The sequence below is a fragment of the Cannabis sativa genome, chromosome 4 (assembly GCF_029168945.1).
Source record: "Cannabis sativa cultivar Pink pepper isolate KNU-18-1 chromosome 4, ASM2916894v1, whole genome shotgun sequence".
Classification (NCBI taxonomy): domain Eukaryota; kingdom Viridiplantae; phylum Streptophyta; class Magnoliopsida; order Rosales; family Cannabaceae; genus Cannabis; species Cannabis sativa.
In genome coordinates, this window is record NC_083604.1 from 3,490,441 (window position 1) to 3,509,046 (window position 18,606).

General features: G+C 33.8%; 1 protein-coding gene across 1 annotated transcript; it reads right to left on the minus strand.

Annotated features, from left to right (window-relative positions):
• Window positions 1-24: 24 nt before the first annotated feature.
• On the minus strand, window positions 25-10,915 carry LOC115714494 (AP-1 complex subunit gamma-2). The gene is made up of 18 exons (XM_030643217.2): window positions 10,564-10,915; window positions 9,282-9,584; window positions 8,834-8,975; window positions 8,176-8,349; window positions 7,090-7,269; window positions 6,152-6,306; window positions 5,970-6,060; window positions 5,275-5,438; window positions 4,790-4,844; window positions 3,909-4,031; window positions 3,714-3,809; window positions 3,190-3,317; window positions 2,899-3,003; window positions 2,486-2,745; window positions 1,989-2,234; window positions 1,729-1,904; window positions 858-962; window positions 25-581 (listed from the first exon to the last, which is right to left on the minus strand). The coding sequence occupies exons 1-18, from the start codon at window positions 10,593-10,595 to the stop codon at window positions 486-488; spliced, it is 2,631 nt and encodes an 876-aa protein (XP_030499077.2). The 5' UTR covers window positions 10,596-10,915; the 3' UTR covers window positions 25-485.
• Window positions 10,916-18,606: the final 7,691 nt, after the last annotated feature.

The following is an 18,606-nucleotide window of genomic DNA, read 5'->3' on the forward strand; positions in this document are numbered from 1 at the left end:
TAAATATAAAAATCAACAAACAAATAATATAACCTTACATTTCATTAACAGTAAAGGAAAATGGTACATGAAAATTGAATATAATACTATACGATACGACTCGAATTAAAATCAGCTTCCAAACAAGACAATAAACCCTAATGATCAAATCCAAACTAAGAAAAGAAAAAATAGCATCTCAAGTTATCGATATGATTCATGAGCTCTCTTCTTTTTTTTTTCTTTTGTTGTGTGCACAAAATGGCAAAATTCAGTTCCCACAATTCCACACGGGAATAAAATTTGTACTAATGTACATCATCAACCACCTAAATGAGAAAAGAGTAAAAGAAAAAAGAAAGAGAAAAAGAAAAGAAGCCATACTCTCGAGTCGAGCAAAATCAGGCTCGAAATCCACCACCCAACCACGTCCCCTATATAGACGACTGTTAGGAGAAAACACCGGATTTAATTTAGTGTCTTTTGAAGATCTCCAACTCCAAACCTTATAAACCGCGAGGGAAGTTATTCACTTGTCCTTCCTCCAATATATCTTTGTTGTTCATCTTGTAAGCGATCCTTAAGCGCATCACAAGAGATTTCTGAAAACGGATGAGTTGAACTAAATTAAATTAGGGTTCTTTGGCAAAATGGCCTCTTTTTTTTCCAGTCATTTTGCTCTTTAGGCTAATTTCGATTTTCTTTGCAAAATGGTATTCGATAGTCTTAGACAGGTGGTTGAACTGGTTGAATATTTAAACAAGATAACTAAAACGATATCATTTTGCCAATTATTTCAATCAATTATTTACGTCGTCTCTAAGGTCGATAAGGGATAGATTAAAAAGTAAATAAAATAAGTTGAGAAGTTCAAATACCTTTCCATGTTGATTGTTGGTAACTTTTAAATTTTGTGTCATGGAACCATTACCATTTGCAGGCAGTGTATTGCCACTTGCTGGATCCAAGTGCAGTTGGAGAAACTGTTGATTAAAAGCCAACCACAAATGAGATCATATAACTTTAATATGAAGCCAACAACAAAGTTCATGACAAAATCCTAGGTCCATGTGCAACTTCAAACTGCTTACACAAGGATATGATATCTAGCACTAGCATTTACGGGAAATAAATGGAATGAAATGGCAAAAGAATCTACTTGAACGATTTTCCCGCCATTTTGGTAGAATGAGAATGACTATTCCTCTCGAAAATACGAAAGGAATGTCCTTCTGAAGCATAATAATATAAAAAATATTTGACTTCTTTACAGTATTAAATTTTATTCATTTTCATTCCTATTCACATTTTCGTTTTCATTCCTAGTTTTCTGTTATGATTACTGACAACCAAACAGCACCTGAAGGTTTTAGCTGCCACACGGAAACATGGGCACCCTATGCAATGTATGAGCATTGAGATAATAATAACCATAGCTCATGTTATGAAGTTTATAGAATTTCACCAAGAGCATAATCCACCTAGAGAGGAAGTCCAATTTTACATATTTTAAAACTGATGAAGTCAAGAAAATATCAGTAAGTTGGTAATGAACAATTCAAAGAACTCGAATAACAGAATTAGTTTAAAGCTTAATCATGTCATGATTTAGATCCAATTGATTTATGATAAACTAAGTGATATTAACTTAAAATATGTAAAATTGGATATAATGGTAAAATTATATTAACTTAGAATAGAGGACAAAGTACGCTAGAATTAGCAGCAACGGCTATTATCATATGTTACCTTTGGAACTGCTGCTTGGAAAATAAAATCGGTAATGATGTCGGATGACAGATTCGTAAATGTAGCCTGAATTAGTGTTGTTTGTGGGTTTCCGGGTGTCTTTGAGAAGTTGAAAACTGCCTTCAAGTTACTGCTCTCAAAAGCAACTATAGATGGAAAAGCTGAACCATTGTTCTCTGTTCACAAAAAAAGAAGGTTATTACTTTACTACAATGAAAAAATCATCTGAAAAAGGACTTGAAAATGACTCCAAATTTTACCAGGTACTACTGGAGGCTTAGCTCCAAAGTCGTCCAACAAATCAATTACAGAAGCATCTCTTGGAGGAGTGGCTTGTGTAGAATGAGATGGAGATAAGAGTAAGTCTAGTGGCGCCAATGGTGTTTTGTTATCTTGAACGGAGGAAAAGATATCAGGTGTTGATGAGATGTTTTGAGCAGGAGGTGTGCCAATAGATAAAAGATCCAGAAGGACGTCAGTGCCATTTTGCACAGCATGATTTGTACCTAGACACAAAAAAATAAAGTTTTAAAATTGCATACAGAGATAATGTACCGAAAAAGCACCACCATATAAATAGACAGTATATAGCTATATAGGAATTAGGATGTATCATGTGAAGCAAGGATATTCCACAATAGGTAAGAGAAAAAGAAATTTGTAAGCATGACATTCGACCCAAATCACCAATCACTTGAAAACAGAACAAGTCAATTCTTGAGATCTGAGAATATGATATAGCATGTCCAAAACTAACCAGGTTGATTTGAAGATGGTGATACATCAACACCAAGAAGATCTTGAAGAAAATCACCACCCCCAGGGCTAGGTGCAGGAACATCATCCGAACTCAGATCAAGCAAATCCACCAGTGGAGCCGCAGAGGTTTTGTTAACTCCGTTTGGTAGATTGATAGAAGACACAGTGGAAGTTGACACAGAAGATGGCATAGAACCTGCCCTCCTGCCCATAAAAGTTGCTTCATCCAAAACTGGCATCCGTTCTACTAGTGCAGACCTGCACAAACTCCATCCATCAGCTTTCAAATATACTAGTTTGGTTATACTATCCTCTCCAACCAAGAGAAGGAACATAAAATATCTAGAGAAGAAAAAAAAAACAAGAAATAACAGCTGCATAGTTCGTGATATCAATTTTAAAAGTGCATACCTAATATTCGGATGCTTCGCAATAATAGAATTAAATTCAATGGATCTTTGCTGCAATTCAAGAACAAGGTTTCCTCTGTATTGAACAGTTATCTCTTTGATCCTCCTACAGAAGGTATTCAAATAGCAATTTTTATAAGAGATCACAAAGATTATCAAATTACAAGTTCATACAACAGAAACATAGTTCGCTTAAATTTTTAAATTTGCTTAACCAAAATAGCACAAGGATAATAAACAAATCATCCAAAAAATCGTATAAAATTAGGCGGAGAAAGAAGTATCTATATACTCTGAGCAAGATGGAAAACGTGAAGACAGCTTTAACAGAGAAATCAAAGCCATTGCTTTAGTGGTAAGATCTGACTTATGACGCTTAATTGCAGTCTCTGCAACATCCACAGCATCAGATTCTGTTACCTGCCCAAGAAAACTAGATTATATTGGAAACTGTCAAAGAAATAAATAAACGCTTTATACCATTATTCGAGGACTCCCTACAAAATAATATTTCATTTCAATGAAACCTCTTGCTTCACATACATAAGAAAAAGTGGCATGTAAATATAAACAAAATACTGCAGGTGCAGCTAGTTGCGTAACACAACACTAAACTTATCAATATCTTAAAATTCAGAAAACTACTTTACAAAGAAGTTTCTGAGAAAACTATATAGTGAACTTGCAACATGTTTAGCCAAGTTTTAAGACAGTTTTACACTCAACCTAACTTAAAAAGAATATTTTCTGAGACCAAAATTAAAATGAAAAATTACAGCAAAGCACTTTCATTAATCTGAAGAAGCTCAAACTTACTGTTATTGGATCTTCTATGTCCAGCATGCCAACATTATTCACCAACATGTCACCATATTCACCAATGCACCAAACTGCCACTCGAACAAGACTTTCCTGAAAAAGATCAAGTGGAAACAATTATCTTAGAGCATAATAATGTCACTCATACACGAGCTTCAGTAATAACAATGATACAATCTTTCTGTTGCTCACCTGTTCAGATGATGTTTGGAATGCTCTGTACAAAGCCCTGACCGTATACCCGTGGAGATCAGAAGCATTGCTTATCACAACAATAAGGGCATGCCATACATCATCTTTTACATAATTTCCAGCCTACTAAGCATAGCATAAAGATCAGTAGCTTCTTAGTAAAAACAAGAAGTACAATTAATTAGGATGACAATTAAATATTAACATATATGTTGACATTGACATTTAACATTATAAGGAGCATACTTTAACATGTTATGCAAAAATTGTAAGGGACATTATATTTATTATTTACAACCCAAGAATATATTTAGGCATCCCAAATTCCCAATATTAACAAAAATATATATCAACTTAAGTTAGTTTTCAAAATTTACTCTCTAATACTTTTTCTTTTACGTTCTTGTGCTAACTTTAATAAAAATAATTTATCTTGTTTTCATATATAAATAATGTATATTTACTTTATTTTTAGTTTAAAAGGATTTCATATACTTTTAGTTTTAATTTTTTTTAAAAATCTTGATATTTGAAATGTATGTTAATTAGTTATAAATGTATTTTTTTTTTGGAGTGTGAGATGGAAGAAAATAATAGGTAAAAGCGAGTATAAATATAAAATATATATTTTATGTAAAAGAAAAATAATAAATGGGCTGCCTTGATAAACGGTTTTGTCAGTATTGAAGGTGTCACTTGGTATTTAATAACACATACAACAGCATGAAGCACGACACAATTTCACAAACAACACCTATGCAGCTGTGCAAAATTATAAATCCAATGACCTTTGGATCACACCATCACCATGCAATCAGTCATAAAAAAAAATCCAAGCAATCTTTAGAAGAGCAACATAAAGTATTAATTGTTATTAATACCTCTGAGAGAACCTTAAGCATCTGATCAATGTACCATATCTTCTCTGGGGAAAACCTGAAGCAGCAGTGTATGGATGATTATTAATCAAGATATTGGTATAAATCAATTTTTAAGAACTTAAAATATTTATGAGCAGTGAACTTCATTCAAATTAAACAACCCAAAATCGTACAAACACGAGGAAAATGGCATTTGTCAAACAACAAATATTATCGATATTAGACTAAAAATTAATCAAGACTCATCTAACATTACACATAATAATGAGAACAGGAAACTGCATATTAGAATTAATTGATGCAGTAGCCCCAATAGGACAGCATAAGTATGATTAGAGTGGTTACTGGAAATCAGTCAAGATGCATCGCAAGATCTTAATCCTCGAGAGAGCATTCCAAAGTATATCATGTGTAACAATAACCCAGTCCAAAATTTCCAAAGGTAAGAGGATTCCAATTATAAAATCATGAACCATGTCACTTACTTTGCTACAATGGAGCATATTTTTGCTGTAAGATCTTCCTTGAATTCTTCATCACTTGCTTCCAAATAATCAATTAATTCTTTTGTTAAGGGTTTGACGTTGGTCTCATTTATAAGAAGGTAAACAAGTTCCAAAGCCCTTTTTCGGATAGAAGCATCTGAATCCTGTAAATAAGGGGGGAAAAGTTCACATGCTTCTCAAGTTGTGCCCAAGTTTTCTTGGTGCAGCAGAGTTCAACAATTAAGACAGCACATCAAATCACAAGAGAATGTCAATATCAACACTTGACCTTAAATTCATCATATTCATAGAAGATAATTTATACTACGACTTACATCACAAGTTCAAAATAACATGGATATAAGACAAAACGACCTAACTTTATACATGTAAAGCCATTCATTCAAACCAACCAATTAGCAGCAGCTGAATATAACAATAAGAAAATGACAAGACCTGTACTTCTAGAAAGAAATATGGAAAAAGATATGGAAAATGTATAGGAGAAAAATAACTAGTGTGGTATTTAAGGAAGAGTAAAAAATGTGTTTACTTTGTCAACATTCGTACATATAAGAGAACGATTCTATGAAAAATATATAAACAAAGAACCAGAGGAAGGGGGTCTCATTTTTCAATTAAAAAAATGTGTCAGTTTTATTAGATCCTGCGCAAATTAAGATGACCGCATATACCTTTACACATTCTAAAATTGTTGCCCGATGCCTTTGTACAGCTTGAGTATCTACTGTCATAGCCTTCATCAGCATGTTTAATGCAACATATCTGTAAAAATCAGGTGATGTTTATAATGTGATAAAATCAATTTGCCAATTAAAAGATACAAAATGGTTTTATCAATATGATAAATATAAACCTGATATTGTTGTCACGGTTCGATAAGAATCTTCCCAAGATGTTGATTGCAAGTACACGTAAGCCACCATTATCTTCTATACTCATGATGGTTTCTACACATTCATATAAAATTGCATTCCCTGCATTTTTGTTTGATTCTGTTTTGGTGGCCACCTGGGAGATAATACAATAACAGTAAGTACAAAGAGAACAGGGGGCAGGTAACTTGACAGATCTTAAATCATAGCTAACATTCAATAATTGTAAGCACAAATATTCATCTGGAACAGTAAATGAGAAACCCACATGTATAGAGACCAAAATTAGAAAAAATTCCTTGTATGAATAATCAAATGGTAAGAAGCTTGGCAAGTTACAATGCCCGAGAGTGAAAAACAATGAATTTTCATAAGCAAACAGCTATTTGTATGTAATGTTGACAGGTATCCCAGCTACGCTCTTTCCCTTTCTGATCTTTACTGTAATGAAACCTCCCTAGTATCATGGAATCATAGGTTTACAATTACACTTGCTTGATCCTACTTCCACTCACAAACAACAAACAGCTACCCATATGTGCAGTTGTGCACATGCAGGTAATACGGAAATGATTAAAAGGCTGACAATAAGATTGTCATAGCTTTTTTAAATAAGACTGTCATACTTAGTTAGACCCAGTGACCAATATTATTGACAACATAGTTGTTAATAGTCTTGAAAATGTTGCCATATGCCTATTTACAAGCATTAATAAATGCATGTCATAAATTATATCCAATATTATCACGTCTAGGTAGCAAATGAGATACACTGCAACATTATACTGTAAAAGTAATAACAGTTCAAAAGGTGTGTTTATTTATGTCAACGCTATTAACCTGAAAAATCTAATATGTTACATTAAAACTGCTGAGCAGCTAAGTGAAAAATAAGAGATAGAACATGGATAAAGCTTACCTGAGCAAGTATGTCATTCATGCAATCACTAGCATCTGCATCTCCTTGACCCAACACACGCAAAAGCCGTAGTAATCTAATATGCAGGAAGGGATCTGTGATGCCAGCAACATCATACTCAGGGGCATAAGGACTGTTCACAACATCCTTTAGTGTTTTAACCAACCCGTCTGTGCATTTCTACATTAATAGTTATAACAGCCACAATTAATAACTACCTTAGTATTTCCAAGGGTGTTGTCCAAAAAATAAACAAACAAAAACTATAGGAGCCATCTTTATGTACAAAAGTTGAAAGGAAACATCCTACCAAGTAAACTTAGAACAGTTATATGACTATAGGCGCCAATTTAAAATATCTAGTGCAGAAAACTATTAAAGTGTGTTTGGTTGGGGGTAATGTAAATAGAGTAATATGAACGGGAAAGAGAAAGGGAACACGAATATAATGGAATAAAATTTAATATGAGAAAATTAATAATTAAAAAAAATTACTTGTGCAATTGAATGACCTTTCATTCCACTTTTCACTGAAATTCCAATGGTTTATTCCATTCCTTTGTTTGGTTACATTTTGAAGTATTGAAATGTCATTCCAATAGAATGATTTTTCTATCATTTTGGTGGAATGACTATTCCATTTTGAAATGGAAAGAAAGACCATTCAAATGCAAGATGAGAAAAAAATTAATAATTTTTTTTATGCATTTTAAATTTAATTCCATTCGATTCCTAATCTTATTCCTATTCCCATTCTCATTGTTATTCCTATTTTCTCATTTACTCCAACCAAATGCCACCTTTCTGACTTTGAATAAAATACAATCCATACTTAAAAAATAAGAAATAGATTTTATTATTCTAATCTTGATCGTGAAAGAAATATGTAAAACTTCAGACTCCAGCACATACACAATATAAATCCTAGAAGGTCCACATCACAACGCAATCAGGTAGATCACATGAGAAATATCCAAAGCCTTAACAAAATAAAGGCATTAATAAGAAAGTACTATGAAAATTCATATACAGCAGAAAGGTCTATCCAAACTTCGAAGGAATTGATAAGATCACAATCATGTTTACCTTTCTCAAATACTCAAGGGCTTCCTCACTGACTTTACACAGATCTATACAAAGTTGAATTCCTGTTATTAAAACTCCATGATGTTTTTCTTTAAGTAAGGAAGCAGCAGGATTTATGAAATTTTCTGCCAAGTCTGGGACTTTCTTTACGATCCGTATAGAGCATAATGCAGCCTGAAAATCAGTAGTGAGTCCAGGTCAGCTTGCAAATATCAACGGTTATGGAAATACATATTTGGGAGGGCAGCTAAATTTAAATTGCAATGAAAAAACTGAAGAAGTCCATGGTCAACATAGGAAAAGCAGCCATGAAGCGCCATAACATAAAACAAGTATGGAATTGACAAATTGGATGCAATTATCCTACCACTAAAGAAGTTCGAATCAACAAGTATATAAGTTAATATAATGGCAAGCGCTCTTAATCGTAAAGTTGCCAACAAGATTTTCAAAAGGTAGAGTTTCTCAGGGTGCCTAATTAATTAATTTTTTTGTCGACGCCATCTTGATAACTTCAAAAAATTCTCTTAAACATTCCTAATATCACTTTTCTGGCTCATACAATAAATATAAAGACAACTGCAAAAAAAATATATGTACCAAGAGAAATTAAATTTTAGGTTAGTTGTTCATGGCATTACAGTTAGAAGAAACTTACTTTCTTCCTGATATTTGGATCTCGAAATTGCATCAATCTTTCTACTTCTGGTGCAAGATCACGAGCCATTTCTGCTGAACAAATATTTCCCAGAGCACAAAGAGCAAGACCCACAATGTACTGGTTTGAGTGATTTAGATCTCTGAAACATAAGTTAAGGTTGCTGCCATAAAAGAAAAAAAAAAAAACAGAATTTTGTCCAAGTGATATTTTGTGAATAGTACAGAGGTTTGCCCATTATATTCAAAGTTTCACCAAGAGATTTGCAAAACAAAAAAAGTTTTTCAAGAGAAAAAGAATTTAAGAAACAAATATAAACTGAGGTTAATAATTATATTAAAAACAGAAAGGTGGGGGTAGAAAGAAAGAAAGAAAACTCAACAAAGACCAGAACAATTAAAATAAAAATTTAGACAAGAGAAGTGGAGTGAGGCAAAGAACAGGATACTGTTTTAATGAATTGGTGACCAGCATAAGAACTTCTTGTCTTTCATCAAGAAGCAACATGAGGCCAAGATATCCAATCCTCTTTTCAGGAAAACCAGCAGCTGCTATCAACTTCAAACACTCCATTTGACCAAAATGTGTTGGGTAACCAAGCATGTGAATGAACATGAGCTTAGCCAGGTTGCGATGCCGATAGTCATTATCATTTTCATTGATTGAAGCACGAATAGCAGCACACTCTTTCCGTACAACAGCCCGTTCCTCTGCTGCAGTTTTACAAGCACGTATAGCCCGAATCATGTCCCTGCAGTAAATCAAGTATATATAAGCAAACTCTGTGATGGGTTATGATTCACTTTAGAATCAGCTTATAAATCATAAACTAAGATATGCTCTCTTCACGCCAATTTTGAAGAGGAGACAGCATCCATCTATTTAACTATGAGCTCTAATTTATTTTCACAAGTAAGTACTCTAATTTTGAAACAACAAAGTTTCCAGTTGGCACCAGGGAATTCACTCAAAACTCTTCAACCATTGTTGCAACTTCGATCCTGGCGGCATTCATGCATATTGCATACAAGTCTGATCTACTTGCATTATTACCATCACAATCACAAGTTTTTAACCAGATAAAAACAATGATTCCTTTATAAATCACTTTCAAGTAAATGTAAGGTGCCATGAGAGATGTGCCTCATACGGTAATCAAATACTGGGGAGCATATGGTTACACTATTTGTAAGAAAGAAAATTTCATTGTTGACAATGTCGATGAGCCTTAAAAGGTAGACATATAATACAAGACGGCTAATAGAAATGTCCGAAAGAGGTTAATTACTATAGGAATTGTCTATCGTTTAAATTTATAACAACCAAATGAGTTCAACTTCACAGTATAACGGAACTACACATGATCAAACGCATTGAAAAATAATAATAATGGAAATCAATTTTTGATTATACCAAAAAAACCTAAACACGAATTTGCTCGAAGCTGATCCCATTTTGAATATCAAATTTACCAAATCCACTAACTTCAAATTGACACGAATCAAAATCTAATAGAAGGAAATGCATATACTTGCCTAATCAAATTCACCAATAAACCAAACAAAACCATCTCATAAACAACTTCCATCACCAAATTATGCCTTACTTTCAATTATAGAAACCAAACTCAACAAAATTCAAATTACATAAACAAATATAAACAAGCACACGTATATAAAATATAATTCAAGTATATACATATACAGTGTAACGATCTGATAATATCTAACCTCAAACGGGTACCGGAGGAGAATGGATTCATGACTGAATCCGCGGTGAAGCTGTCAGAAAGCTCAAAATCAGATCCGCAAGCGATGAATTAGTAGGAGTAAAGGATTGGAGATTTGAAGTGCGAAAAGTGGATAGCAGGAAGAGCGAATCGGAGATCCAAATAGGTCGTCGGAGAGATCTGAACGGAAAGAGAAAGAGGAAGACGGAGATTGGATCTGGGAGAGAGAAAGAGATAGTAATAACGAGAGTTTTAGCTTAGAGAGAGAGAGAGAGGTCTTTCTCTCCCACTTCAGAAGAAATGCTCGTGTGTGTGTGTTTTTTTTTTTTGGTCTGTTTTGGAACGAAACATAAATTAAATTATGTTTTTTTTATTTCTTTTAGAGTAATTTGCGGCATAAATACCTAAGTTTTATCCCGAGTAGCAGATAAATACCTAAGTCATATTTTTGGCGGTAAAAATACCTTCCGTTACACTCTTGGAACTTCCGTAGGTACCTCTCCGTTATGTGCCATGTTAGTATCTACGTGTCACTCGTTCATTGGTCCATGTCATTAATTTTTTTTATTTATTATTTAACTGTTTAAAAATAATTTTAAAAATATAAAAAATAAACAAAAATAATATAATCAATTTTTTTATCATTAATTCTTATATATTTAAAAATTAAATAAAACTTACTTTTTAAAATTAAAAAAATTACAAAATTAACGAACACATAAAACTTAAAATCTAATTCCTACAAAACCGATTAATAATAAAAATCATATAAAAATCTAATTCCTACAATATAATTAAACATAAACACTTAAATTAAATTAAATACAAAATTAAATTTCAAACCTAAAAAATCTGAGAACACTAAAACCTGTTCTTCTCCCCCTTCTCTTCTGCGATTCAGGTGCAAATCAGAGAACACCCCATCGTCATCATCTTCTTCCTCCTCACCAACAACAAACCCTATTTCACATCTTAAATTTAACCCACAAAAATCCAGAGAACACCCCATCGTCATCATCTTCTTCCTCCTCACCAACAACAAACCCTATTTCTCTTCTGCGATTCAGGTGCAAACCAGAGAACACCCCAGTAAATTTAACCCACAAAAATCCTCATCTAAAACATCTGAAAAAAATAAAAAAGGTAAAAAAAAAATACCTAGAAGCCTTGTGCGATTTTCTTGAGTGCACAGAAGCATCATCGTCTTCCTCTTGTGCGATTGCAACATCATCGTCGTCCTCTTGTCTCCGTCAGGCTCTAAGCAGAGAGAAATCGAGAAAGAGAGGGACTGACAGAGTGGATCGAGAAAGAGAGGGACTGAGAGAGTGGAGAGAACTTGAGCGAGATCGAGAGGGAGAACTCACCTCGGTGTGGTCTGATTTTTACGATCTTTGGGGGTAGTGGGAATCTCGTCCATCGGTTGTGGTGGAATGGCTCACGGAGGTCGGGCGGAGGTGCGCCGGAGAAGAAGCTGGGTCGGGCGGAGGGTCGGGCGGAGGTGCGCCGGAGAAGAAACCAGGGTCGGGCGGGCGGAGGTGCACAGAGAGGAACCTGTGAGAGACGAGAGATGAGAATGATGAGTTTTAGTTTTAGGTTTGTTTTGATTTTTTTTTTTAATTTTATTCTGTTTAAATTTTTAATGTTAATTTATTATATTATTTTGTATTTAAAATTATAATTAGGTTTAATTTTAATTTTTATTTAATTTAATTTTTTTAATTTTAAAATGATTTTTAAATAATAAAAATAATAATTAAATGATGTGGACCAATGCGAAGATGACATGTGGACACTTACATACCACTTAACGGAGAGGTACCTACGGAAGTTCCAGAAGTGTGACGGAAGGTATTTTTACCGCCAAAAATACGACTTAAGTATTTATCTGCTACTCGGGATAAAACTTAGGTATTTTTGCCGCAAATTACTCTTTCTTTTAACACTTATTTTTTAATTTTTTTAATTTTTTTAATTATAAAAATAAAAGTAATTTTTTTATTTTAAAATTTTGTATAAGAAAAATAAAAAATAATTTTAATAATAGATTATAACAGTGTTCCATAAATTTTATTTTTATTTTTTGATTTTATTTAAATTGTGTCCAGGTTCGGGGCCAGTTCGGGATCCAGGTTTGAGATCAGGGTACGGGTCCAAGTCTGAAGTTCAAGTTTTGCTCTTGGTCCAAATTCGAGTCCAAGGTCAATGTTCGGGTCTGAGTCTGGGTCTAGGTTTAGGGTCTAGGGTTCAGGTTCGAGTTTGAGTTCGGATTCAAGACCCATGTTTGGGGCCAAGTCTTGATCTGGGGTTAGGTCCCGAGATCCATGTTGGAATAAGAGTCAAAAATATTAATTAAGAAAAAATTAAAAGTAATTTTTTTATTTTAAAATTTTAATTCTCAATTAAAAAATTGAAAAAAAATGAAAATAATTTTTTAAAATATGTTTTTGAAAAGTATTTTTATTTTTTTAATTAAAAGATGTTAACAAACGCACTCTTTAAAAATTAGAGAATTATCTCATATACTATTTTTATTTTTATTTTTTAATTTACGGTTTAGGTTGCTCTAGTGATTTTTATATGAGTTGTTATGTGAATTTTAGTTACAATTTAGATTACTCCATGTGAGTTATTATTTAGATTTACGCAAAAAAATATAAAAAATATAATCAAACAAATTTGAGGGAGTACTACTAATTACTAAACTACGACTATCTTTCACTTGAGGCTAGCTTAAATGACCATAGGTGGTTTTGTGTGTGCTGGAGGTCCTAGGTTCGAGTCTCAGATAAAATATGGTTGTAATATATAAACGATTAAATAAAAGAAGAAAAAAAAAAAAAAAAACTAGGACTACCTTTCTAATTCTCCTTAGTCCCTACTGCACTGTGTGAAGTGATAAAATCACCAGCTTTCATCACCTGTGGGTCTTATCTTTGAATTTAATTGGTTTGATAAGCGTGTGAGATTTAGTACACGTGTGGTTTACTATTGGGGTCTTCATTCCAAAGAAAATATATGACAAATTCACTCATAAAAAAAAATAGAATTAACATATGACAAATTAACTAATCTCTATGACTAATCTCTATCATAAGTATTTCAATTATTTATTTTCATGAATAAATTATAATGTTATTTTTTAATATTGTATAATGTAATTATAAAGAGCCTCCTAATATATTAGAATTTTCGAATAAATTTTAGACAAGTAATTGTTTCAATTATGTTGTAGCTTATGTTTTTTGAAATATTTTTAGTTTTTTTTTTTTTTTGAAAATGAATCAATTTATTGAACAACCACACTAGGCTTATCTGCCATTAAAGGGGCAGCAGCACAAGAGGGCAAAGAATTTGTCCAAATACAAGAAGACTGGGTCTTTCGACTCCAACAAGCTAAAGCATTTGCTACATCATTACAAACTCTAGGAATATAGGAAAACTGTACAGAGATGAAATGATGTTGAAGAGATAAAATCTCTTTAATCAACAAGCCCCAATCCGAGGAAGTAAAGGAGGTAGAATTCAGACCATTGATAACTCCCAAACAATCGGAAGCAACAATGATCTTCGGAATAAACTTGTTGTGAGCTAATGAAATTCCCATCCGAATGGCAGCAGCCTCCGCAAGATGAACTGACATAATGCCTGGAAGGAATAAAGTTTCAGCAACAATCAAGTCTCCTTTATGGTCTCTAATCACCGCACTTAACCCACAGCCCATAGAATGTTGAATTAAAGATGCATCAGTATTAATGATCACAAAGCTAGGAGGAGGAGGAAGCCATTTCTGAATTACTGTTGGAGTCGTGGCCTGTTGAGGTTTCAACACCTCTCCAAAATACTCTTCCAGCTGATTTAACGCCCAAATCACCCAACCGTGCTCATCTTGAACTTTATTCTGAAAAATAAATTTATTTCTACGCTGCCAAATGAGCCAAGACATTCCTATAAAGTGTATTAGTTTGTCCTTAGAGAGATATTCCCATAAGAAAAACAAAAAATCAGGAGTTGTTGTAATTTTCACAAACAACTTGGTATCAAACCCAACTAGCTTCCAAATCTTTTGAACTTTAGGACAAAACCATAAGGCATGACATATATTCTCCTCATGTTCTTTACACCAAACACAAGTAGTATCTAAAGACATACCTCTCTTTGTAAGCTCCACTTTCGTAGGAATCCATTGATTGAACACCCGCCAAATGAAGTTTTTCATCTTTGGTATGAGTTTAGAAGTCCAAATAAACTGCCACCAAGCTTTTAAAGGGGTAATGTTTGAACAGCCAGCAATGTTTGGGTCAAGAAAACGTAACTTATATCCACTAGCAACAGAATATTGTCCATTCTTATTCGAACTCCAAGAGAGCCAATCGGGTTGGGAGATGATGGGAATGATGCCCAACACCCAATGGATGTCATCAATATGAAACCAGCTATAAATTTCATCTATCTTCCAATTTCCTTCATTGTTAATCAACTAGTCTAAAGTGGTTCCTTCCGGAAGAAAGACTTTAGAACGAAGAGTGAACGGGATTCCCCTTGGGATCCAAGCATCTTCATTGACTCGAATAGAGCACCCATTTCCAACACACCACCGGGAGCCTTTAAGTAATATCTCTCTCCCCCAAATAATGCTTTGCCAAACTATAGACCCTTAGTGACCTAAGCTTGCTTCTAAAAAAGTACCATGAGGGTAATATAGAGCTTTGATCACTCTAGACATTAAGCAATTAGGATCGGTCATTAGCTTCCAACCTTGCTTCGCCAACATAGCTTAGTTAAAATCTTCTAGATCTCTAAAACCCATACCTCCATGCTCCTTAAGTTTACACAATTTCTTCCAATTACCCCAATGAAGCTTGTGATTGTTGGATGTAGAGCCCACCAAAATCGAACAACCATACTTTCTATCTCCTTCAGAATGCCTTTTGAAATTCTAAAACAACTCATTATATAGCAAGGAATCGCTTGGATCACAGCTTTGATCAAAATCTCCTTTCCCGCTTGAGAAAAGAGACCCATCTTCCAACCTTGAAGTTTAGCTTCCACCTTATCTTTAATTTTAGCAAAGACTTGCTTTTTATTCCTCCCCACAAATGAAGGCATACCCAGGTATTTAGTATGATTTTTGACCAAGGAGACACCCAAACAGGCAGCAAGGTTCTGTTGGAATTTATTTTACCAGGATCTTACATCTACTCACAAGTATGTTGTTTAACACCCTAAATATGAACTTTCTAAAACGATAAATGAAACACATATAAAGTTAAGAAAACCTTACATTGATGCAGCGGAATTAATGTCTCCTTCCACTCAGATCTCTAACCCTTGTATCCTAGAGTATAATCAAGATCTGAGCCCGAATGTCCTTCTTCTTCAAGTTTGATCCTTCACAGTCTTCCAATCTATGATTGAGTTACTGCTTGTTGTGTGTGGGCACTTACTCTTTCACTAAGGTTCGAAATTTATGAAGAAGAAAAGAGAAGAGGGATTTCGACCAGGTATAGAAAGTGGGGAAGGCTCAGTTTTTCTGAAGAGAGAAAATTCTGTCAGAAAACTAATGAAAGCTTGTGTTGAAAACTTATTATTTGACTGAGCCATCACTTTCTATTTATAGGCAACTACTAGGTTTAGGTTAGGAATTATTTGGCATTAAAATAATAAAAATATTAATTTGAAAATCCACAATAAGTGGCCGGCCATGGTGTTATAGTGGGCCCCACTTGATTTTGCAGTTTTATCAAATTTTATCTCTATTTTCTCAAAAACGCCAATTTTTCAATTCTAACCTTTTAAATGCCAAAACTAATTATTTAATAACTAAAATAGATTATTAAATAATATTGTCATTTAATTTAATTATTAATTAGACATATAAAGTCCATTAATAAATAAATAAACCTAGAAACTCTTTTCTTTACAATTTCACCCCTGCTTAGTGAAAATTCATAAAATTGGACATAGTCTAACTTTAGAATTATAATTGATCAATCACGAATCAATTAGTGAGTCTTACAAGCAGAATGTTCTCAACTAGAATGGGGACCATGGATCTATATGCTGAGCTTCCAATAAGTGAACCAAATTTACCAAGTAAATTTCTACTTATTAATTCTTCGTTGAATCCACTCTTAGAACTTAGAATTGCACTCTCAGTCTTATATAGAGCATATTGTATGTTCCACGATACCAATATGCTATCTCATTTAACCATTGTTATAATCTTATTGTGATTTAAAGATCCTCTATATAGATGATCTACATCGAGATGGGATTTCTTTACCGTTCTCACCCCTCAATGTATTTTGCCCCTTAAAACACTTAGCTACCTGTAAATGGTGTTTAGTGATCTAATAATTAGTCAGTTAAACAAGAGCTCATCCATTTACTTCTATTTGCTAAGCTCGAAGGGAATCATCACTTTACTTCTATACACCAGTAGAAGTTATAGATTCCATATTTATGTTCAGCAGTCCCACTCAATCATACTATCATGTTCCCAAAATATACGTATCACCCTGACCCAAAAGTAGGCTTAACTAATAAATCAAAGAACATGAATAGCACTCCTGAGTTGAGCCTAAGCATATCAGGATTTAGATTCTTTTAATCTTAAGATCAACTACTGATATTGACTTGGAAAGATATATATAACGGTAAGTTTGTAATATCTTAACTTAGTTGCAATATCGGTCCAGTCCAATGTATACTCCATACATTCGAAACTAATATACTTTACTAATGTCCTGGAAAGAACATAACACTTACTCCAAGTGTAAGTATACATCATCGCTGATTATCACATTAGTGTAAATCCAATAACACTGATGAAACAGGGACCAAGACTTTTGATTCATATGATCCCAATCACATTCCACTGTGTTGACAATACTGTAATTGTGAATAAACATATGATCTAGATTTAACTAATTTTGTGTGTGTGAATGTAATAAACATATTAAACCATTAGTATGTAAAATTCATGCAAACATCAATCACTTCAAATTTCTTATATTGATAACTAATCAGATTGTAAAGAGTTTTATTTAGGGCATAAAATCCAACAGGTTCTCCGCTAAGCTTATATCAATTTTGCAGCCCACACACATTTCAGATTTATCAAAATTAATACTTTGGCCAGATAAGGACTCATACCTCTCCAAAGCTTCTTTAATCACCTTACACTCGTCCATATTAGCTTCAAGAAAGACGAGACTATCATCTGCAAAAAAATAAGTGGGAAAGCCGTTGAGCTAAGTTGCCAAAACGTAAACCTGTTATTTGACCAGCCCTTTCCGCTTCATTGATAAGACAAGTAAGACCTTCAGAACATAGGAGAAAAAGAAAAGGAGAGAGGGGATCTCCTTGTCTTAATCCCCTACCCGGATGAAAGAACCCTTTGGCCGATCCATTCAATAATACAGAGAAGGAGACCGATCGAACACAGTTCATAATTTTTTTTATCCACTCATCCTCATAACCAAGGCATTCCATCATCGCTTCTAAAAAGTCCCATTCTACTCGATCATACGCCTTAGACATGTCAAGTTTTAAAGCCATTTTACTTCCATTACCACACCGACCTTTCCTCATACTATGAAGGCCCTCGAACCCAATAATGGCATTATCTTGTATGATCCTACCACCAATAAAGGCACTTTGGTTTTCAAAGATTGCTGAATTCATACTTATTCTCATTCGGTTTGCGAGACATTTAGACACCACCTTATAAACCACATTACAAAGGCTAATAGGACGGAATTCCGACATCTTTGTAGGTTGTTTCACCTTTGGAATGAGGCAAATAAGGGTCTCATTTATTTTTCTGCAATCTGAATTGTGGTTCAATATATCAAGGCAGGCAGCAGTAAATTCTTCCTCAATTAAGTTCCAATTTTTTTGGAAAAAAAGACCTGGTAACCCATCCTTTCCCAGAGCTTTTAGAGGATGAATTTGGAATATAGTGGCCTTTATTTCTTCGCTGGTAAATGGTTTCAGCAAGGCATTATTATCATCAGAAGTTATACGGCAAGGGACTTTACCT